The sequence below is a fragment of the Morone saxatilis genome, unplaced genomic scaffold (assembly GCF_004916995.1).
Source record: "Morone saxatilis isolate NCDOM2014 unplaced genomic scaffold, NCSU_SB_2.0 Contig18, whole genome shotgun sequence".
In the NCBI taxonomy this organism is placed as follows: domain Eukaryota; kingdom Metazoa; phylum Chordata; class Actinopteri; family Moronidae; genus Morone; species Morone saxatilis.
In genome coordinates this window covers 12,533,804-12,556,121 of record NW_023339740.1, presented here as the reverse complement: position 1 = coordinate 12,556,121, position 22,318 = coordinate 12,533,804, and the positions used below count along the sequence as shown (strand labels likewise).

The 22,318-nt window shown below is 39.9% G+C and overlaps 2 protein-coding genes across 4 annotated transcripts in view; one reads left to right on the top strand and one right to left on the bottom strand.

Annotated features, from left to right (window-relative positions):
- The window catches only part of rargb (retinoic acid receptor, gamma b), a 32,685-nt gene extending 19,558 nt beyond the window's left edge, over positions 1-13,127 (top strand). For both annotated transcript variants that reach the window (XM_035661549.1, XM_035661550.1), the window contains 7 exons: positions 8,108-8,256; positions 9,036-9,177; positions 9,292-9,455; positions 9,604-9,780; positions 9,999-10,203; positions 10,352-10,510; positions 11,163-13,127. In XM_035661549.1, the coding sequence (XP_035517442.1) occupies positions 8,108-8,256; positions 9,036-9,177; positions 9,292-9,455; positions 9,604-9,780; positions 9,999-10,203; positions 10,352-10,510; positions 11,163-11,482 (1,316 nt within the window). In that variant the 3' untranslated portion in view covers positions 11,483-13,127. The remainder of the gene's footprint in view (positions 1-8,107; positions 8,257-9,035; positions 9,178-9,291; positions 9,456-9,603; positions 9,781-9,998; positions 10,204-10,351; positions 10,511-11,162) is intronic.
- A 1,365-nt stretch (positions 13,128-14,492) lies between these two features.
- Positions 14,493-21,885, bottom strand: calcoco1b (calcium binding and coiled-coil domain 1b). Of its 2 annotated transcripts, XM_035661548.1 has the most exons (14): positions 21,715-21,885; positions 20,968-21,116; positions 20,754-20,856; positions 20,024-20,226; positions 19,460-19,672; positions 19,185-19,333; positions 19,027-19,096; positions 18,508-18,762; positions 18,294-18,419; positions 17,885-17,980; positions 16,858-16,945; positions 16,596-16,762; positions 15,562-15,644; positions 14,493-15,222 (listed from the first exon to the last, which is right to left on the bottom strand). In XM_035661548.1, exons 2-14 carry the CDS (start codon positions 21,097-21,099, stop codon positions 15,195-15,197), a joined length of 1,713 nt encoding a protein of 570 aa, XP_035517441.1. In that variant the 5' UTR covers positions 21,100-21,116; positions 21,715-21,885; the 3' UTR covers positions 14,493-15,194. The 2 variants fall into 2 exon arrangements, with proteins under 2 accessions (XP_035517441.1, XP_035517440.1); XM_035661547.1 differs by lacking the exon at positions 21,715-21,885 and having other exon boundaries at positions 15,570-15,644.
- Positions 21,886-22,318: the final 433 nt, after the last annotated feature.

Sequence of the window (22,318 nt, the reverse complement as noted above, 5' to 3'; positions counted from 1 at the left end):
GGGGGGGGGGGGGTCATCTTTTCCTGTGTTTTTTTTTTTATGTGAGGCAGTTCAGCACCTCTCTGCCTTCCTTTGTTTCAACGTCAGGAGGCATTAAAGGGAGCGGGGACATGCCAAACTCTGTCCACTCTCTCTCTTGTCACTGCTTCTTGTGCAGTGGGGGGAGCGTTTCTCCTTTATGTGACATTTGTTTTTCTCCTCTTTTAAGGATCCCCTCTTTCTACGCTTGATCTTCCCTTCCAATAGGGTGTATCAGTGTGTGTGTGTGTGTGTGTGTGTGTGTGTGTGTCTGTATTCTTTGCTCACACATTGCTCATCTTACCGGCTTGCGTTGTGTAACCAAGAGCTTTTAATGATTCAATTACAATTACAAAGGGTCAATTAAGAGATTAGGCGGTGTGTAGGGGCATGGGCAGTTAAAAGAGAGGACTGAAAGAGGAGTGGAGGGATTAAGTTGGATTTGGGATTAAACCCCTCCGTGACTCTTTGTATCTTGGTGTTTCAGGCCTTGAGGGGAAATGCTCTCCTCTTCATTCAGTGATAATCTCCTTTTTTCTCTGGCACCCTCTTCTCTTTAAATGTGTTCTTCAAAGCTAGTTTAACAATGCACCTCAAACATCATATCATCCCATAGGAGGAGAACAGCCAGCTAGGACACAATGGGGATGCTGTTACTGCCAGTAGCTGATAATGACAGAAGATATGGGCCTGATTTATGAGATAAATTATATTTAGGGTGTCTGTATGTTGAATTTGTGGCTCAAATAATTCATTTTGGCTGTACCCGCATCAGTATTTAATTTGGTAATCTGTGTCACTGGGTCATGAAATACTGGTTTGTTCTTGAGATGCCTGTGGGATGTGTTTCTTGAACACTGTCACTCTCTCAGCCCTGGTGAGGAAGAAATTACACTGTAAAACCTAAACAACCTCTGTGAACCTGGAAATTCAAGTTCAGTCAGTGTGTGATATGTTCAAGGAAAACAGAGATTCTTGTAAACAGTTTGGCAAGTACTACTTCTCTAATATTTTGATAATAACCAGATTGAAGAAATGAAAAGCAAAGATATGATATCCTATAATAGCCAAGACAATTACAATGGATCTTAAATCTGTAATGTTCATTTTTCCCTGTGGATATTTGAAGTGTAGTTACTGGTTTCTGAAAAATTTATTTTGCATCAAACACAGTGCTTTTATAGAGTTTAACTCAATAGTAATTTTAGAAAAACAGACACAGACTAACCAGATTCTCTCACTTGAAATAACAAAATGAACAGATCTAGATCAATTGTCAAGATAAAAAAAATTACAAATTTGGACCTGCAAATCTTTACACATTAGTTTGAGATTTTCTTTCTGTGTTTTTGAGACTTGAGAGTATGCCAAAGATGACACAGAGTGAACAAATGCCAAAGCAAAGCTGATTTTCAGTGCACAAACAGTGGAGAGGCTAGCTAGGTGGTCAGAAAAAAAGAGAAGGTTTCAGGTTACAACCTACCCTGCAAGTTAGTGCATTTGCACTGAATTCATCAACACAAACACAGTCTCACTATGTTCTTTCTTTCTTTCTTTCTTTTGTGACATCAACAAGACATTTCCTACAGAAACACATCTCTCTGTCTCTTCATAAACAAGTCATGTCAGATTATTTAGTTACTGTGAATCATGCAGACAGTGTAATCTAATTATTACTGTAAACTGGTTATTCACAGTAATCATGTTACAGTTTGCGCATTGACATTTACCTTTGACTCTGAACGCCTACAGACTCATCTGTTGGGAATGCACACAACAAATATTGTAGGTGATCGATAGTAGATGAGTAGATCAGATTGAGCCTATTTAAAATAATGTTAAATAACAACTCCAGGATGCTGATCGTGATCGTTCCTGAGTCAAATTGCTTTAAATCAACATCTTCAGTGAGTCTGTGATTGTTGTGACACAATTTCCAGCAATGTCTCCACCACATTGTATTGACTTTGGCAGAGTTTGGTCTAAAATAATAAGACCATCTTACATGTCTACTAAACTATTTGTCAAATATCCTACAGTGTGCTGAAGGTTTACACACTTGTTGCCAAAATGCAAAAAATAAAAAATAAAGCTTGTAAACTTAAAGTCTAACCAGGCACAAAAGCATAACTGACAAATTATTAGAAGAAGATGCGTTTGAGAAGCCATGTTGGCTCCCACTGTCGTAGCCTATTCATGGTGCCCAGTATGGAGGTGGGAGCTGTGGACTTTGTGGACTGTGGTGTTATAAAAAAGAAAGGGTGTATTGTATGTATGATGATGAATGGGAGGGACAAACCCAGATTTAACAACCTGTCCCGTAAACGCACCCCTCACCCCACACTCTGCGGACAAAGCTCCATGACCATGAAAAAAAAAATATTACATGAATGTTGTTTTCCAGGTTTTGTCTTGAATCTCGCCTTGAATGACACATTGTCAAGCTCAGCTGAGTGTGAATTTGGACTTCCTGAAGATTTATTTTATGCTATTGTGGCCCAACTTTTTGAAATACATCTGGAAATGCAGGATAAGCTTCAAAACTGTGTAAGAGCTCACAGGTTTGAGGATATGTCCTAGGATTTCTGTTTTTTAAGTGAGCTTGTGCAAATGTGTGTGTGCCTTTGTGTGTGTGTGTGTGTGTGTGTGTGTGTGTGTTCACCTCCTTTTTAAGTGTTTGGTGCTGCTGTTTTTATGGAGCCATCTCCTGGACAGTAGCCTGGTTTTCACAGCCTTTCCTTTAAAAGGCGCTGCCAATGACAGGAAGGACTCCTCCTCCTACCAGGGCAGGAAGGCAGGAGAGGACAGAGGGGGGAAGAGGGTTATTAGGAAGGGGGTATGGGTGGAGGGGGTGCTGGTATTGAACTTAGAACAGCTGATGAAAGGGATTGTCACTCAGATCTCCCCCATCTCCTCCCTGCTGTCGTGGTAATTACTCGCTCAGCATATTTGTGGTTGTAGCTCTCCCCCACTGTTTATCTGCTCATGAATTACAACATAGTACAGTCTTTTTATGCATTTTACAATGAAAAATGTATAAAAGACCATTTAACATAATCAGAATTGAAGTTGCATTAACTGCGCCCTTAGAAATTAACTCGACAAAGTCAATTAATGTGTTGTGGCTATTTAATAATAAGTGACATTTTTTCGACTGTTTTCCTGCCCCTCTGTCCTCACATTGTTTCTGTGAGTGTTGTCGCACTCAAAGTCGCACTAAAACCCTCACACACAGTCCAACTGACCTGTGGCCCCATGCAGCAGCCCACACACACATACATTCACATGTGCACGCACATTCCTCAGTATGCTGCTGAACATTTTATGAGGCGGGAAGTTGTATACAAACTGAATTTGCCATCCAAATAAATCTTTTGAGGAGTCAAAGTGAAAGAAATATTACTCTTTTGCCGTCTTTTGAATTTGACTGTATTTTTACAATGTCACAGTTTTTCTCAAATCTCTGGTCTTGCTCAAAAACAAAACAAATGGAAAATTATTATAGTCATTATTATTAAACTGTCTGTAATGATACTACAGTCCTTAGCATTGTCCTCCACTCTACTCCAGTGTAAGGCTCTTTGGAGCCCTCAGGCCAAAGTCTAGTTCAATGAGATGTGCGATGTTAGCAGGTTGAGTCAGGCTGCAGGCCCTATAGGCCATATGTCACACTGTGTCGACCACACAGCCACTCCAAGAGCAATGAAAAAAACACCTTCAGTATCAGTGTAAAACAAACCACATGTTCGCTCTGTTTGTGAGCTGTATTCAGCCTATAGAACTGGAACAACTGCAGCCCAATGACACATGGTATCAATCACTGCATTTTCATTCTCATGCACTTGTTAATACAGAATGACAGATCATTTCTGTTTTGCTGAAACATCAGTTTCCTCTCCCCTCCCAGATCAGTGCTGTAGATCATCAGTGCTATAGAATCCGCACTGACAGACATACAGCGTCTCCAGATTTTCAAAGCTTGAGCAGTTTAGTTTGATTCAGTTTCATGTGTAAATAATTCTGAGAGCAGAAAAAAAACATTTATTTTGATTGCTGCTTACAGCTGAAACCCCATTGTGAATGGTAATAAAACAGCTCCAAGAGGACAAATAAAAACATTTTGGTGTATTTTTGTTTAATTGGCACTGACTTGACTGACATCTAAAATGTATTGTTAGTGTAAAATCCTTAACTATGTACATTTCTTGCACACTGACTTTATAAACAGTAAATAATATAGTATATAGCACACTGTTAACAATCAGTTTGTAGTGTGGGTTTGGGACACAGCATGTGTTTGGAGCTGCAGCTGTTTCTGATGTTGCCAAATTTCATATTAAGAAATGATTTTCATTATGCAGGTTTAGTCAACTACTCAGGACTGAGCTTCAAGACTCTCAGGAATCAGGCTGATAAGGAAGGTGTCTGCTTTCAGAGGGGCGATTGTTGTCTAAACAGGGATGTGTTGATCTGACAACAAACACTGAGTAAATGGGAGAGTTGGAAGGTATAAAAAACACAGAAACCCGAGTAGATCAGGTGAAGTAATATTAAGGAATACCATTGCATAGCAGCTAGAAGGGGACTTTTAGATAGTTAATAATGGAACAAAAACACATTTCTTCTTCCAGACAGGTTATATTTATAGTTCGGGTTGCATGTGAAGCTGCATCCAGCTATCTGATGAGGCTGATTCACACAAGTCATCTTGTCTCTTCTGCGTCCAGAAGAGGTGTGCCGATTGATGTTGTGACACGCTAAGGGGTGAGCTGTAGGTTAAGAAGGAAGAGGTATTTTTTTCAAGCCGAGGCTCTGAGGCTGAGCTCAGTTCAGGGTGATGACAGCTGCTGACAGTTTTTGGCTCCTCTCCTTCTTTCTCCACGCCAGGTAAAGTCCCCTCCTCCCCCTCTCTCCCCCTCGCTGCCTTCAGCCCAGTGTCTCTCACCCTGTCTCTCTCCGTCATGTTCCTGAGAGTCACGTCCCTCCTCACCCTCTCTCACCACCCTCAGACAGTGTCAGTCACTACCTCTCTCCTGGCGCCAGATGCAGCTTCTCCGTTTCAATGGCAGCAATTTTTCCACTTGTTCTGTCTGGGCCACTTTTACATTGTCAGTGTTACTATATAAACAGAAAACAGTGATCGAGTTACAGTGCCATTCATTCAGCTCCGCCCCTTTCACCTCCACCTCCTACACCTGGCCTCTAATGCCCCCAAACTCAATACATAATAGTATTTACCTCCAGCTTAACAAGCAGCTCTTTGTTTACTCATAAACATGATACGTTCTTCTGCATACTATGAATAATTTCAATTTATTTATAGATGTTTCTGGAAAAAGTAAATGAAATAGGCAGAAATGATAATCTCATAATCTGGTACCACTTTGAACTTTTCCATTAGGGTTGCAACTAACAATTATTTTCCTTATCAATTAATCTTCCAATTACATTCTCAATTCATCAATTTGTCTATAAGGTGCTATCTTCAGATTAAGTCTACAGTCCAAAACGAAATATATTCAATTTCTTATCACAGCAGACAAAGAAAAGAAGCAAATCCTCACAAGTGAGAAACTGGCAGCAAGGGGCTCGGTGCATTCTTAAAGACTTTGGTCACATAGCAGATAAAACAAATGCTAGAACGGCCTTTTGCATACTGATTACATGTGCTGTTGGTTCTGCTGTTGCTTATGTCTGGCAGGTTGTTTTTCTTTTTATTGTTGGGAAATAATTCGTCTGTGTGCACTTGGCTCTTTACATGTATACCCTTTGTGACTAACTGTGATAAATAATTGGTCACAGAAAAAACGCTAGTTTGGCACATTCGCCTGAAAAAAAAACTTAAACAAGTTTGTTATTGTTGATCAGCTGAATTGTTTCAGCTCTAAATACTGCATATATCTTCAAGTATTAACAAGTGAGCAAACACAAATTTGATCATATCATGTCATAAAAATGATTATTTATGATTTGAAAAATCTAAACATTTAGAAATGTATGACACACTTTATGTTTTGTTTTGGTTTTCTGTCATGCACTGCACACATCGCTAACTGTTAGACATATTGTGAAATACTCCAACTGGAAAAAACATTACTAGTTATTACAAAGTAAAATAAAGGGGTAATCAGTTTTCACAACATCTGAACAGAGGCTTCACTGCTAGACTAATAGTTGTTGCTATAGTTTGAATGTGGGAAATACTGTTTAATGTCATGTCACTGCAACATATCAATGTTTTGAATTATAATGTGTTAAGAATATTTCCTATGTATACGCTAAAAGTGACATTAATATTGTTTAAGCCCACTTTGGGACTTTAGAACATCAGAAATGTTCAAATTTGTGCTTGTGTAATCAATAAATAAATGACCAGTGGTGTGTTTTGTATTCCCATTTCAGATTGTTCTCACCAAGAGAAACAGTCTCCCCAGTGATTTATATAGAAAAGATTATTAAACACAATTACACATCACTGCGTCAAACCTGATAGAACCAGTTATAGTTAATGTAAAATATGTGATTATCCAAAAACAAGGTTTTATTTCTCGATTACTTATATAGTGTTTTTATTGTAATAGCGATTTATTGTTTGATGAATAGCTGCAGGACAACCGCTGTAAGTGCTGTGCAGAAACACTTGAGGATGAAATCCGTCATGATTAATTGAACATCATATTTTAACACAGTTTTGAACTTTAAAGTGAGCTGCTGGTCATATAGTTAGTAATGGCCTTCTTCAGTCAAGGTCAAAGTTAAATGTTCAGGATTGTATTTAACCTCTCGGCCACTGGGAAGTTTCTGTCCTCGGACTCACCTCCTTCTTCCCCTTTCTTTCTCTTTTCATTTTTCCCTCTCTGTTTTTTATTAGATTATTCCTTTGTGCCTTTGCCTCTCTGTTTTTTGAAACCTTACCACTCTTGTTAATGACAAAATGTGGGTTCAGGTTGGGGTTGCTGTGGTGGGGTGGGGGCCACATTTGGTTCAGTCCTGTGTTATCCATTGAAGGTGACAGGAGGGGCTGTGACTTTGGATTTTTGACCCCAGATTCTTTATTTTTACTAGGAAGGGATCCAAGGATGGAGCAGTTGATGTGAATAGCTGCCCAAGGTGACTGGATCCCAATAAAGAGGCCGTCAGCCTGGCCGGGGGCCTCCTTCCCATCCCAGACACAACCTTTATAGGGCCGCTTATGAGCCTGGGCAACTATTAAACCCTGTCCAGCCTGCACTGAGGAATTTAGGGCCAGGAAACAAGGGAGTGGGGGTGGGAATGGGCAGAGGGAGGTGAAGTTGGGGTGACTGAAGGTGAAAGTTGAAAGGCATGTTCGAAGGAATCTGGTTGTTCTTTAGTCATCACCTTCAAATGTGTACCAGGCGTGATACTGTTTCACTTTTTTTGTGCTTTAATAATCAAGTCGAAGGAACCACAGTTTTAATCAGCTGGATGTAGTTGTCAATAGGTCTGTTTTACATTGTTTGTTTTGGGCGTGTTTTTCATTGGCAGGAGTTGAATGACTTTGCCTGACTGTGGCCAGCAAATGGTGTTATACAGTGTGCCATTTTCTTTAGTGAGACAGTGAGAAGGAACCGAGGGAGACAGCCGAGTCTCATAAACATCTCGCCGCTGTTTGTTCACATGGGGCTCGAGGTATATAGGCAGGCCTGGTTGGACAGCTTTTCAAATAAAAATGTGAGCTTGCGCATGTGCATTTGTGCACACAAACACACAGAGCAGATGCAAAAATTCAGATGTCAGTCAAAAGTCAACAGAGGTATGTTGCTCCCCCACTCACCAGTAAATGGAGAAGCCAATCAAATATCAGCTGCCAATCAGCATTTTATCAGCAGAGCCATCTGGCCATCAGCTAATTGTGTCTCTTTTAAGTCCCTGTCAATCACCAATGTCCCCCCCCCCTTTTCTCTTAAAAATGTCTGCCTTTGAGCTTGCCTTCTGGCTCCAAGGGGTGGCCTGCATGGGGTTGGGGGTTGTTTGTTGACCACTCTCTCTTAATCAGTTGTTGTATTAGCTTTCATCATAGTTTCAAAGACTTAAATGTTTCTTTTTTTCTCTCTCTCTCTTTCTGCAGCGGTGGAGACCCAGAGCACCAGCTCAGAGGAGATGGTGCCCAGCTCTCCTTCCCCTCCTCCTCCTCCTCGTGTCTACAAGCCGTGCTTTGTGTGCCAGGACAAATCATCTGGTTATCACTATGGAGTGAGCTCCTGTGAGGGCTGCAAGGTAAATGAAGCCAGAGACACATGAAGAGTTTACAGGACATGTATGAAGTGAACAGCTGATGTCCACTGAAAATAAGGCCAGAGTGAAAACCTAGAGCCTGACAGATACCGGCACTGCATAGCTGGAATGTTTGCTTTTGCTAAGCTGCCCTCTAGTGTATTCTTACTAATACTGCACATTATCAGTGTAACAGAGCTAAACAGTGTGCTATGTGCCCAGCAAATTGTTTCTGCATCTAAATTGACTAAAAGGGAAAATTTAGAGCTTAAATCTTTTTAGAATCATTTTGGCAAACATTGTTTTAGATGTCTTGTGTGTTTGTAGTTTAGACCAATAAATGGATGTTCACAATTCAGAAAGAAGACTTCTCAATTCTATGTGAGACAACAGCCAACCATTCCTGTGTTAGTAGGCTACTAATTAATGTCATGCATCAATCTTGAGCATGTTGCACTTTATTTTACAAACATAAACAACAAAAAAATAAGCAAGACTAAAAGTCTACAGTCATGCTAATGGCTCTGTGACTCTATACTCGACTATACTATACTATGAAATTTCAGGTTATTACAATTAATCTTGAGGTGGACATGTCTGTACCAAAGTTTATGGCAGTCCATTCAATATTTCAGTCTAAAGCAGTGGACCCCGACAGAACGACATTGCTATCCCTAGAGCTAAGCTGCTACCATGGCTAAAAATTATATTCTAAGATCTTATTAAGAGCATTTTTCCTGTCATGAAGCATTGTGCAAGACATTTTCATGTGTTGCTTCCAGGGTTTCTTTCGGCGCAGTATTCAAAAGAACATGGTGTATACCTGCCACCGAGACAAGAACTGTCAGATAAACAAAGTGACTCGCAACCGCTGCCAGTACTGTCGACTGCAGAAGTGCTTTGAGGTTGGCATGTCCAAAGAAGGTGAGAGGAAGACATGAGCCAATTTCTTTACAAAATAATACTCCATGATCACTATCAAGAAAAAGCTCATGGGGAGTTTGGCTTTTTAACTGTGTCAACTGTGTTTGCCTGTAGCGGTGCGTAATGACAGGAACAAAAAGAAGAAGGATGTGAAGGAGGAGGTGGTGCTGCCAGAGAACTATGAGCTGAGTGGAGAACTGGAGGAGCTGGTTAAAAAAGTCAGCAAAGCTCACCAAGAGACCTTTCCATCTCTGTGCCAACTAGGAAAATACACCACAGTGAGTTTTTTTTTAAATGCATAACCACATCCACCTCTAAAACACTTACACTTGACTCAAGCATTAGCTCACTGCTTTGCCAGAAGGACACACAGTATGGACTCTGCACAGCCACACAGTCAAAAGTGTCCCTTTTTCTCTCTCCCAGAATTCAAGTGCTGACCACAGAGTACAGCTGGACTTGGGCCTTTGGGATAAGTTCAGTGAGCTGTCCACTAAGTGCATTATAAAGATTGTGGAGTTTGCCAAGCGGCTACCAGGCTTCACTACGCTCACCATCGCTGACCAGATCACCCTCCTCAAATCTGCATGTCTGGACATCCTGGTACCAACCACATGCTCCTATTACTCCTTCTCTTTAACCGACTCCCCTTCCACCCTTTACACATCCCTAACGCTTTCTCATTTGTCACGCTGCTTAACTTGTCTATATACAACAGATATATAACAGCTCCTGAACATGTTTAATGTGATTCTGCATCCACCATCCTCATTTTACTAACTTACTAACTTTTCGTCTCTTTTCTTTCTCCCCCTTCTTAGATGCTGAGGATATGCACTCGTTACACCCCAGAACAGGACACAATGACCTTCTCAGATGGCCTGACTCTCAACAGGACCCAGATGCATAACGCTGGCTTCGGCCCACTCACAGACTTGGTGTTTGCCTTTGCTGGTCAGCTGCTGCCTTTGGAGATGGACGACACGGAGACAGGCCTACTCAGTGCAATCTGCCTCATCTGCGGGGGTAAGGTTGAGCCTGCCAACGTGATGATATAAGCTTAAAGTCTTTAAAAATGTAACTTTATTTATCTCAATATCATTTTGCCAGATGTTTTACATACTGCTAACATTTCCTTACCAAATCTATCCCTCCCTCCCCCTCGTTGTTTCAGACCGTATGGATCTGGAGGAGCCACAGAAAGTAGACAAGCTGCAGGAGCCCCTGCTAGAGGCTCTGAAGATCTACACCCGCCGCAGACGCCCGAACAAGCCTCACATGTTTCCCCGCATGCTGATGAAAGTCACAGACCTCCGAGGAATCAGCACCAAAGGTCAGCTGAGCTTTTATATCATATTATTTCTGGATATCTAACCTTAATACTTTTTTTGGTAGCTACCACTGAGTATAAGTGTAAAGTACTGAAAGATGTCATCAAATGTCTGGTCAGATTATTATTCTTGTTTACATTTTTCTTTAATGTTCTAGACCAGTTTTCAAACTGTGGGGGATGGATGACCAGGGGCAAAATATGGAGTGGAACTGAATGAATATAATTTATGTAGGGAAAATAAACAAGAGTTTGCTGAGACAAAGTCCTGATAATGCTACTTGTGTGAAGACAACCTTTAACATTGTTTTAGTATCAGTATCCAAACTCAAGTATCCTATTATTACTAGTGTCAAGTTCAAACAATACCCAGTCTTGTTTGGGAGATGACTAATAATAAATAATTAAGCAAATTCACCTTGGAGATCAATTGAAGAGTTTCATTCCAAAATAAGACTATACATTATTTTATATTGTATGTTAAGAACTATGCATGCAACTTGGTTCTGTCAGAGAAAATATACTATCATCTGCATATAAGAATGGCCTTTTTGTCTGAAAGAGAATGAAACCTGAAAGTTAGCGCTTCCTCGTCTCACTTTAATACACTAACCATTAACTAAATATGTGTGTGTGTGTGTGTGTGTGTCTGTAGGTGCAGAAAGAGCCATCACACTGAAGACGGAGATCCCGGGCCCCATGCCTCCACTGATCAGGGAGATGCTTGAGAATCCAGAGGCCTTCGAGGACAGCAGTGACTCGGGGGACAGCGCTGCAGCCGCTCCCCCCGCCATTCAAGCCATCAAACAAGAGGAGAAGGCCACATATGAGTCGACCGTTGAGGAGGAAGAGGAGGAGGAAGAGGACGACTACTGGGATGAGGAGAAAGAGCGAGGGGCAGACAGTGACGGGGAGCCGAGTGGGGAGGCGGCAACGGGCGTGCAAAAGAAAGGTGTGACTGGGAAAACACAGTGAGAGAGACACGATGATGGTGCTTCCTCCTTCAGATCACTGAGCCCTCGCCCAGGATTATCTCCTCCCAGAAACCGCACAGAATTAGGCTCTTATACAACAGCGGTGTTGCATACAGCACATATTTACATATACTGTACATGTTGACTCAAAGGAAAATGTGTTCAATTCAGTATAGGAAGCAATGAGTGGGAGAAGCAAAAGCACTAAATGTCAGTGGGTTGAGGAGAGCGCCATGAAAAATCACTGTGCCAAAATGAGACTTTCTAAAAGATATTTCCAAGGTGTTTTGTCTACCCAAAGAGGAACAAGCGGTGGTGGACAGAAGAAAATGCACTCCTCTGCTATCTATAAGGGCTATGCTTTGTATAAAATTGATAAAAAAAATAATGAAAATACATTGCAACAACAGAACTCTATGTGGTGTTCATTAGCCGCAGATGTCTTCTCAGAATTCCTTTTATTACTATACAGAGATATGCTACTTATTTTTTTATTGTATGGTTTTTCTAAGCATGTACACATTTCTGTTCTTCCTTTATGCCTGTTTGTGGGACTTTGTGTTGCTTTTTGTATATTTTTCACTCAGTCCCGCTCATATTTGACTGGACATATGTGTGTTTTTTTTAAGCTTGTCTTAAATTTTATGCATTTCAGCTTTATTGAAAACAGTAAAAAGCAATAGTAAAGATAGTAAAGAGAGCAATAGCAAAGAGAGAGCAGGACTCAAAACTCACAATGTAACAAGCACATGGTATGGAAATCTCTGAAACATCTGAATGAGAAGAACAACTTATACTGTAATTTAAGCTCTGGTGCTTGTGAGCCAAATACGATTCTTAACAAAGAATGCAAAATAAATGCAGCAACATATCCCCATCTTTTGGCAAAAACACACACTCACAGGGATTTTTTAAAAATACTTAAGAATCTGCAGGGTAGATTTAATGTCATCACACATCTCAGGATCAGGGCTACGTCTCACCTGTCAATACAATATATTAAGAAAACTGTTCTTCTTCAACATACTACCCCCATCTTTCAACAAACATTCTTACACCGAGGAGTAGGGATCATAACAAATTGAAGTTGTTGTCCATGCTGCACATGCCCTTGGTGCAGCACCAGGTACCATTAAGCCATAATATTTTAATTTTGTAAGCGTGAGCAAATAATCATCCAAACAGACATAACCCTTAAAAAAAGTTTACTTCATAGAAAACCTCAGGTGTGCATGTGTGTGTGTGCATGAGAGTGTAACTGCGACCATTTACCAACACACAGAGCGATGTTGTCGAGATATGATGTACCCGTCATAACTGCCATAATTCAAGCATTTATCCAGAAGTCCAATTCTCCTAAAAACGCACATAAAATAGGTTTTGTAGCATAAAACTAAATGTTAAGACTTCTGGTGGACAGTAGGATATTGATGGCGATGCAAGCTGACTAAGAATCACATGATCAATTGTAACTGAGGTTGCAGCCGTCCAACATAATTGAAAACAAAACCAAAGCTTTACATCGGGCGACCTGTCTGCTGAAGCACAGGACGATACTTTCAGATGATGTTTGTTCATGTGTGCTGTATCTAATGAGTGATGCGAAACATGGATTTTGTAAAATAAATACTTAATATTTTGTTTTTCATTGAGACTATACAGCTTTTTTTAAAACCAAGATGTATACAGTTGTCATTGTATTTGTGTAATGAAAGACTGTGAGTTACTAAACTCCTTAATAGTTGTAAGGGAAACGATTCTCCATCAGCATGTTGTCCTTCGTGGCAGGAAACACTGCAGAAGTGCAGCTGCAACATATTTGTGATGTAGTTGAAATGAGGGATACAATGAGTCTTAAAAGATGAAGCTAGGATATGATATCAGAAAAAAGGGGGATCAAATGTGGAGATGTTGACTCCCTGAATGAAGCAGAGAAAGAGAAGAAAGCAGATCCCACACGACCATTGTGGCAACACACCAACATAGAAGTTAAATAGGTCTTTAGCACCAGACTTAAAGCCATCGAGGAAACAGTTGATTCAAGTATTAATTTAATATCAACACTGACGCCATATTGATGTTTTTTAGACTGTTAAATTGTAATATTATAGAATGGAAACATCACAACCATAAAACTGAGGCAAAATATGATAGTTATCTTCAGCTTTTTTCCTCACACACATCGTCAGCCAATCCTACATACTTTGTTGTTTAGTATTTAAAGATATTTCTGCATCATATAACTAAGATATTTCATAATGAATTGTTTTCCTGTATCTTTTATCTATTTTTCAAACCTCTTTTCTTTTATTGAATTTGAGCTGGTGCAATAGATATGCCATGGAAGAGGTCACAAAGGCTTCATCTCTATATGTAAGTGTGAGTTAAAAAAAAAAAAAGAAAAACAGACCAAAGACATATTACATCACATTTGGACAAAAACAAAACAAGATTACTTAATAAAGACTCTGTTAAGCTCATTGATGTGAAACATATTCACTTTGTATTGTGTGATAGATTTCTTTATCTTAAACTACTTTTGAAGCTGGAACCATCTTATCTCTGTTACAGTTTGTTGTTTTTTACTGATGTCTTCCTTTTTACAAACACAATCTTTGTAGTGTGCAAATAACTCTTCATGTTCAGGGATTCAGACAACTTGTGAGTTTCATTTCAATTGGACTTCACACACACACACACACATACAATGATCTGTTCTTGTTTTTCATTTTTACTTTTGCTTATTTGTTGCTTATTGTTTGCTTATTTGTTATTTGTCGTTGTCTTTCTTGTATTTTGATAAAGGCGCTTTTTGTTCTCAGACTTTTCAGCGTCCAGTTGTCACCTTCTTTGCCATCACTTTACACACCTTTACATTGATAGTCTCAGGATGGAAACACAGCTATTATTCAAGACTTTAGTTGTATGGTTTGAATGCACTTTAAGGTAATTTCAAAAAATTGTAAATAATCCTTCACATATTTTCACCAAAAGACAAACTGCCACCAACATGTATTTATTATCATATTTTATTTAAGAGCCCCGTCTCTCCAACAGATCAATAAAAACCAAAATATCATACATTAACATTCATGTTCTTCCAGCCTGACTGTGATCAACAAGCTGCAGCAGAACATATTCACACTTTTGTAACACACACCCACTCTATTGACATGGTTTCAGGATTCACACTCACATGCAGAGGTTATGGGCTGATATGCCACCAAAACAAGATGCAATGTATTAATTTCAAGCTAATCATAGCATTTTTTTTTCTTTTTCTCTTTTTGTTTGCAAGACATATTCACACTATGATCAGTTAAATAGCTAGACTTACTAGGAAATTACAAATGGAGTCTAAAATAAACTGAACCAACACTCTCCATATGAAAGTCCAAAGAAGAGCATGAAGATGAGAAGCATATGAAGACAAACGTCAAGTTATCAGCACATAGTGTTCTTCCTGAGTTCTATTAATCCAAAAGCAGTAATAAAAACATTATTATACTATTAAAACAAATACAATTCTGGACAATTAAGACTTACAACACTTAAAAATTGTGACATGTTTTCTTTGAATACACTATAAAGAAGGTCATTTTCTACATGAATAGCTACAGAAAAACAATAAAATAAGCACAACATTTCTTATGACCCACATGAACTTGCATTGCAGTAGTAAACAAGCAACTTGCCGTGCATCATCCTTTATGTTACCACATAGGGTAGTCAGCCAGATCACTGCAGAGTGAAAGAGAATTGAAACACTGTCAGAAAAATCCCATGTCTCTGTTCCTGCTGATCTACTGCTTTTATTATTGCTGCTATTTGTACTCTTACTACGATATTATTTACACTTTATTACACCTAATTATACACTTAAATTATTTTCACTCTCTTCCCATGAGAGAAGAAAGTGTCTAGTCAGCACAAAGACAGCATTTATACAACAGCAACAAGTCTGCAAGTGAGGAAAGTGTGAATGAAGTCATCACATAATATTTTAGGAGAGGCGATTCTAGTCTTGGAGAAGGAAATAGGGTTAGTGCTGTGTGACTGGTGGAAAGCCAGAAGTGTCACCTCATGACCTTGTTGAAAAGTTCTGGTAGGATCAGTCGCTTCCCTTCTCCAGCGCTGTTCTCACAGTGCTGCCTCCTCACATCCTGATTAAACAGACAGAAGCAAAGTTCAATGTAAACTGTGCCATATTTGTTGTTTAATAATATACACACCCAAAATATTTGAGTGGGAACCAGTAAAGTGGATCAGAGTTTGTATTATTTTTCCAAATCTGATATATGATATCTATGAGCTGTCATTGCTGAAAAACAAAATAGAAAGTAAAATGCATGTAAATATTTAGTTGTTAATCTTCAAATATAATCTGAATCAGATGTAAGTGTCAAAATAAAAGTTAAAAGCTGTTAATTTTAAACATTTGACTGTTATGTATCTGTAAAACAAGACTTATAACCGATCTCATTTGAATGAAAGCATTTCCTTATAAACGTTTTAGACACGTTGTTGGTTACAAGGTAGCACAATGGGTTAGTCTGTAACACTAAACTATTTTCTGTAACTCTGATCTATAATCTATAACCCTGATCTATAATCTATAACTCTGGATTCCTTATATCGTTATTAACCCTGATTCCTTTAAGAATCTAATTACAAGGGCCCTGCACCATCAATATTAATCTCGCGGTGAACTCACATGATCGATAATCTCTAACCCTGATCTAATCTCTGACCCTGGATCTATAGTCTCTATCTCTGATCTATAATCTATAACCCTGATCTATAATCTATAACCCTAATCTACTGCTATGCGGAGCATCAAGGAATAATCAGTGCTTCTCTGTGGATTTACAGCTTTAGTGTTTCCTCATTTAAACCCGACCCAGTTAGAATAAATACACTGTCGTGACTTCTTTCTAACAGTCAGCATTAAACGTTGGTGTTCAACAGTGGAGCTGCAGCAGAGTCATACAGGACGAAGGAGCTTCAGGACTCAATTGGGAAACTAGTCAAATATTTGCCTGCTCAGGTCTGTTAGCTCTGATTGCAGATTGTGTTAAACCTTGTTTAGTTTACTCGTGAATAGGATGGCATACCTGTGTGTCAGACACTGGTGGGTCTTCTTTGTTCTGGGGGCGTGTCTCAGCAGGGACCTCGGCTGTGTTGGGCTGTTCCAGGTGAGTGGATGGGAAAAGAGGTGAACAGATGGATCTGGGCGAAGCTGAGGAAGCATCTTCGTCATCCTCAGAGGAAGAGCCAGGAGCTGTTTAAATCAGTACAGATTCCTAACTTTAGTGCTCATTAGCCTACAGTGCAGTGAAATAGAACTGCTGTGTACAAAGACACTTCATCACTCACAGATACACATGGGCATTTCTCCGTTTGATTTGGCTTCTGGCACAACTTCCAACCTCTGCTCTAACTGATGAATGCAGTTCAACAGGTCCTGTCCAGTTCCAAACCCACAGAGTTGAAGAAAAAAAGGAAGAAGACAAGGAAGAAGAAAATGATCTTATTAAGTAAATTGGAGTGTTTTTTATTTTTTTTATTTATTAAGTTGTTTCTTAGTTTTTGTAATTGAAGATATCATTGTCAACACTATTTACTGTGCTACAGGTTGACTGTAAACAGTGGTGGAATATTATCTGTATGCATATGAATATTGTTTATATTATACTATACCTGCACTTATGCCATGTAAATACTTTTGTCACTTTATTTGCAGCATCCCCTTCTAACCTTATGTACTATTTTGTATGTATTTGTAGCTGCCATATTTTCACCTGGTATTATGTTTCTAGCTTAGCTTTTATAATTTCTTGTACCTGCATTGTGCACTCCAGGGTTTGACGCAAACACATTTCACTATATGTACTTGTATGTTTATGTGACAAATAAAATCTTTTGGATCTTGAGGACGTACTCATATCTTTTATGTAAGTAAAACAGTTAACAGTGCAGAAACACTAGTATTACTAGTAAAAGTATTGCACAAAAGTGAAAACTGAACTGAAGTACGAAGAATTGTAATAGTAGAAAAATAGTAATAATAGTTGTTCCACCATCAACCACCATTTTAATTTCCACCACTGTCTGTAAATATGACCCTGAAATCATGTAACTTCTTTCGCCTTTGCTTCCAATTTGCCTTGGCTACATGCATACATTTATTTCTCTCTTTTGACTAAGCTTTGGGTATTTTCTGTGCAGCCACCCTGCAAACATGAGCAATTTGAAAGGGCAAAAGAGGAAATCATGAACAAAACTGTACATGTGTTGATACATTTAGGTAGGATAAATACCGTTGACCAAAAGCCCCATCTTATTAACATATATATCATAAAACAATATAAGCTGGATATGTGATCTGCTGTAGAATCCTTGCCTGTTTGTCCACCTGCTGCTCTTCTCTCTCTTTCTGGGCTTTCCTCAGGCTGGCCTTCAGCTCCTGCAGCTCTCGGTTGGTGTCGCTCAGCAGCACCTACAGGGGGCAGCAGCATTAAACTCAGACCATCTGAACACTCACACATTTGACTTGGCTTGTCCCCTTTCCTGCTGTTGATCACATGACAGTGAGAGGAAATGTTTACTCACTGTTCATGGAAGCCTTTCTATTTGTGCCTGTGTGTGAGTAATAAAAGAACTACGCTGAACTCTGGCACCGTTCTCCAGTTTCCAAAATGTAATCCGAGCATCTGATGATGCAGATTTGAGGCATACGCGCAGTTATATTTAGAGCAGAATGTGTTTGTGTGTTGAAGAATAGTGATTGCGATGTACTGTGATTTACTTACTCTGCTGCAATGTCTCTCATTCCCAAGCTCTAGTTCTATTTTCTCCCTCTCCATCCTCTCTTCCTGGAGCCACTGCTCCTTCCTCTGCACCTCACAGCTCAATTCTTGTATTTTCTTTTTATCAGCCTGCATAAAAAACAAAAAAGAAAGTTTACAAAGTCAAGTGGACATATGGGTTGTGTATGTGCAGCTTCAGGCTCTGCAGCATCCTCACTTCTGCTGCATGTTTGTATGCTTCTCTTTCTAGGGCCCAGTTGGCACGCTCCTCCCTGAGGAGTAGGTTCTCCTCAGAAAGCTGCAGGGTGAGCTGGGCCACTTGCAGCCGGGCTTGGTGCAGCTCGGTGTGGGCATGGCCCTGACGAGCACCAAGCTCCCTCAGCTCCCTGCGCAGGCTCTCAGCTACATGCTCACTAGCCTCCAGACGGTCCTGCAGCCCTCGCACCTCCACCAGAGCAGCCTCATTCTCCACCTGCAGAGAGACCAGGGTTGCACAGAAATGGCAAACAACTGAAATAAGGGAGATAAACGGTCCCAGTTCTGGCTTAATATAGCCACGAGAGGGAACGGGAGAGTTAAAACTTCTCAGGTTCTACATCTGCAGTTAAGATACAGACACCGAACAATCTAAATCTGGCCTGGTTTCAGTGAGTTGTTGGGCTGGAGGACTTTACAGAGCTGCCAGGTCTTCTGTCCTCTAATCAAACTGTTTTACAAGACAAGAAGAAGCAATCACCTGCAGAGACTTTCTCTTTTCCTCATCGTGTTTCATTTGACTGGACATTTTCTTCACTCTCTCCTTTAGCCTGTGGGACAAAAAAAGTAGGTTCGTTTTAGGCCCAAGGAAATAAATATACCAAGATGTTTAAGCTAGCATGTGTCTCAAACACTCGCCTTTCCAGTTCCACGTTTTCCTCTGTCTCTCTATCATTCAAGACCCTGAGTTCCTCCTCCAGGTCTTTGATTCGCTGCTGACTCTCAGCTTTTTCAGCCATAAGGTTACTCAGTTCAGAGGATAGACTTTCCTGACTATATTTCACATCCTTTCAGTGTTGTGGAGAGAAGAAAAATGATTATAGATTATTCTATCTATGATTATCGGTGAAACAATTTGGAGGTGAAAAGGAAACGGCTACCACTATAAATCTGGCGGTAGGGACTGTCTGTACCTTGTGTTTTCCCTCCATCTTCTTCAGCATCTCATAGTTTTGTCTGATGTTGCTTCTGAGCTCTGAGATCTCCTCCCTCATTGCTTCTCTTTCACGCTCCCACTCCATCCTCGCATTTTCGCTGCTCTCTTTCACGTTCTCTGTCTCCTTCTTTGTCATGTCCAGAGCCTGCTGTATCTCCGCTTGTTTTTTTAAGCATTCCTCCAGTCGACTCTGTTCACAGCATGAGGAGAGGAGGAGGACAGGGAGGTTTGCATTATTTATTGCATTATTCCATTTTTCTTTAAATGTTAGATATTCAAACATCAAACATCACCAAAAGGATAGATAGTCAGTGGTTCTATTAAACTGATTACTGCAGTGATAGTAGACAGCAAGCACACTTAGGGGCCTTGTGACGAAAGAGTGGACTAGTTTGGATAGTTTTTCTCAATTTGTAATATGTTTTTGGCAATTTTTTGTTATATGAAATTATTAACTATCCCAGCTCTTATTATTTACTATGAAGGGAAGATTAGCTTATCAGGAACAGTGCAATGTGGTGCTGAAGTTTTTTATTCCCACCTGCAGCAGCTGAGCCCTGGGAATGACGAGGAGCAGCTCCTCTTCTCCGTCCTCCTCGTCTCGTTCCTCTTTCAGAGTCTCCAGCTCATCCAGAGGCTTGGGAGCATAAAACGTGAAGGAGCGACTACGGGCACACACCTCTCCCATCTTATCCACATATACAAACTCATACTCCACAGCACTGGGGCGGGGCAGGTAGGATGCTGTATCAAGCAGACACAGAAATGTCTAACATTTGTTTGTTTGTTACATTTGTATGGTAGAATAAAGTAAAATAAGGCTTAAGTACAAAAAATGTTAATAGAGGAGCACAACAACCACTTAATTAGCCCTCAAAGACCCACACAAATTAGTTTAACTTTGATAACAATGACCGTGCACAACCTCCAGTGGTTTAACTTCTCACCTTGTTGCAATGAGTAACTCAAAACTAAAGTACTGTACCATGTTAAATGTAATTAGTTACATTCGACCACAGAGCACACCTCTGACTACACCGAAGCATCAGTGTAGGGTAAACACCGGTGTTACTAATGATACTAACAGAGTCAACGTTCTCCTATTGTGCATGTTGACTTACTGGAAAGGCTTTGCTACACTAAATGGAACAAAGCCTTAATATGTACAATTTTACAATAACTTACATGATTTTACCCTACTATTTCATGTCAAAATGGCTGCTGTGAAAGAGGTCTATTGCGAATATTGAGATGTTTGGCTGAATTCTTACCCTGAAAAAGTGCACAGCAGTTGACGCTTGTCCCCTCAGTGTAGCCTTCAGGAACAAGAGCCCATGTATATGTATAATACTGTTTCACTGAAGACCAGCCCACCTGTGAGATGATAACATACACAATATTGAATTAAAATTTACATATTTTGCTAAGACAACGTTTTGCTGTTTTTGTGTGTGGGGGGCTTGGTGCTAAAGTGGGTGGATCTACCTCGAAAATCCCAATCCAGTCACTGCTGCTCCACTGATGGTCAGAGTTCAGACTGTAGTGGCACTCGACTCTGGTTTGGGGAAAGTAGAGTTGACCCACATTTCTAAACACCACTGTGGACTGTTTATCCATGGTAATAGGAAGCTGTTCTGTTTAGGAAGAAAACATATGTGGATCCAGTGAAATGTGCTCTGGTTTCAGTCTGGAAGAGAACAGCTGATGAAAGATGATAGCTGAATCAGTTCAGGAATGCAGCTTGGTCATAACTAGTCGCCTATGGCCCCATAATCTGTTTACAAACAACAAGCTCATATACCTACTGAGCACTGAGGTTATACCATGTAATCTGCAGAAAATATAGATATTGAGCTGACTGTTTGTAGCTCTAAACACTGTAACATTTATACTTGACTTTATTAAAACACAGTTTTTAAATTAGTCCTAAACCAACTAATATCTCTGCTTTATGTTACAATACTGAAACAAGGGTTTTTTTTTATGACTTATATTTAATTCCTAAAAAAAACCACACACACACACAAACCTGACATCATGGCTGCATTCATATACATATATAGTTAAAATGAATAAAATTAAAACCAAAACACATATTCATCCCTAACAGATATATCTTCCCTTTTGTTATTGGTTCTATCTGCTTTAATTAAGTATTCATGGCATTCTAAGAGCAGCTGATAATAGCTTAATTCTTAATAAATTACTGAACTATTAGTGCTGTTTACTTACCTTATTCTGCTGATAACTTAATGTGATGTCTTTTCCACTGCCTCATGAAAGATAGAGCTGTGCATCAATCTGTAGCTAGTGATAAGCAATCCTGTCAGGAGTTTCACAACATCCCCTGAACCATGTGGACCCCCAAGTAAAATGAGTGATGCTGGGTGTCTCATGGGAGGTGCAGTTCATGAGTACACAGCTCATCAGAAGGCAAAGTGGTGCTGCAGACTCCAACTCCCATCACAGGATACTGTTATAGGATACAGGATCTGCTGCTGGTAGTTACTGCTTATTGCAATTCTCAGTAGTAGCGGTGGAGGGGTGAGGAAAGGGGGGCACTGTGCTCAGGTCCAAACATTTCTCTTAATAACACCTTCAGTGAAGTCACTGTCCTGAAATCAGTGAAAGGTATAAAAACAGCAGAACCCCAACAACAGACATCCACAATACAATGCAAACTGTGTCTTAATGTCGAGTGGAAATTTCCTACATTTGTTTCAAACTGCTCTGAAAATACCGAATATGCTTCATGGGCTTACAACATCAACATCAGCCATTTTCAGTAAATTGGATACAGCCAACAAATATGATATTCTCCAAGTCGGACTATGAT

Bases quoted from the DNA above. Each gene is read 5' to 3' on its own strand.
- calcoco1b (XM_035661548.1), bottom strand. From the start codon at position 21,099: ATGGATAAACAGTCCACAGTGGTGTTTAGAAATGTGGGTCAACTCTAC. The intron at 19,673-20,023 runs GTGGGAATAAAA...TGCTGTGAACAG, and splicing joins CCAGGGCTCAGCTGCTGCAG to AGTCGACTGGAGGAATGCTT. The intron at 19,097-19,184 runs GCGAGTGTTTGA...TTTGTCCCACAG, and splicing joins GAAAACGTGGAACTGGAAAG to GCTAAAGGAGAGAGTGAAGA.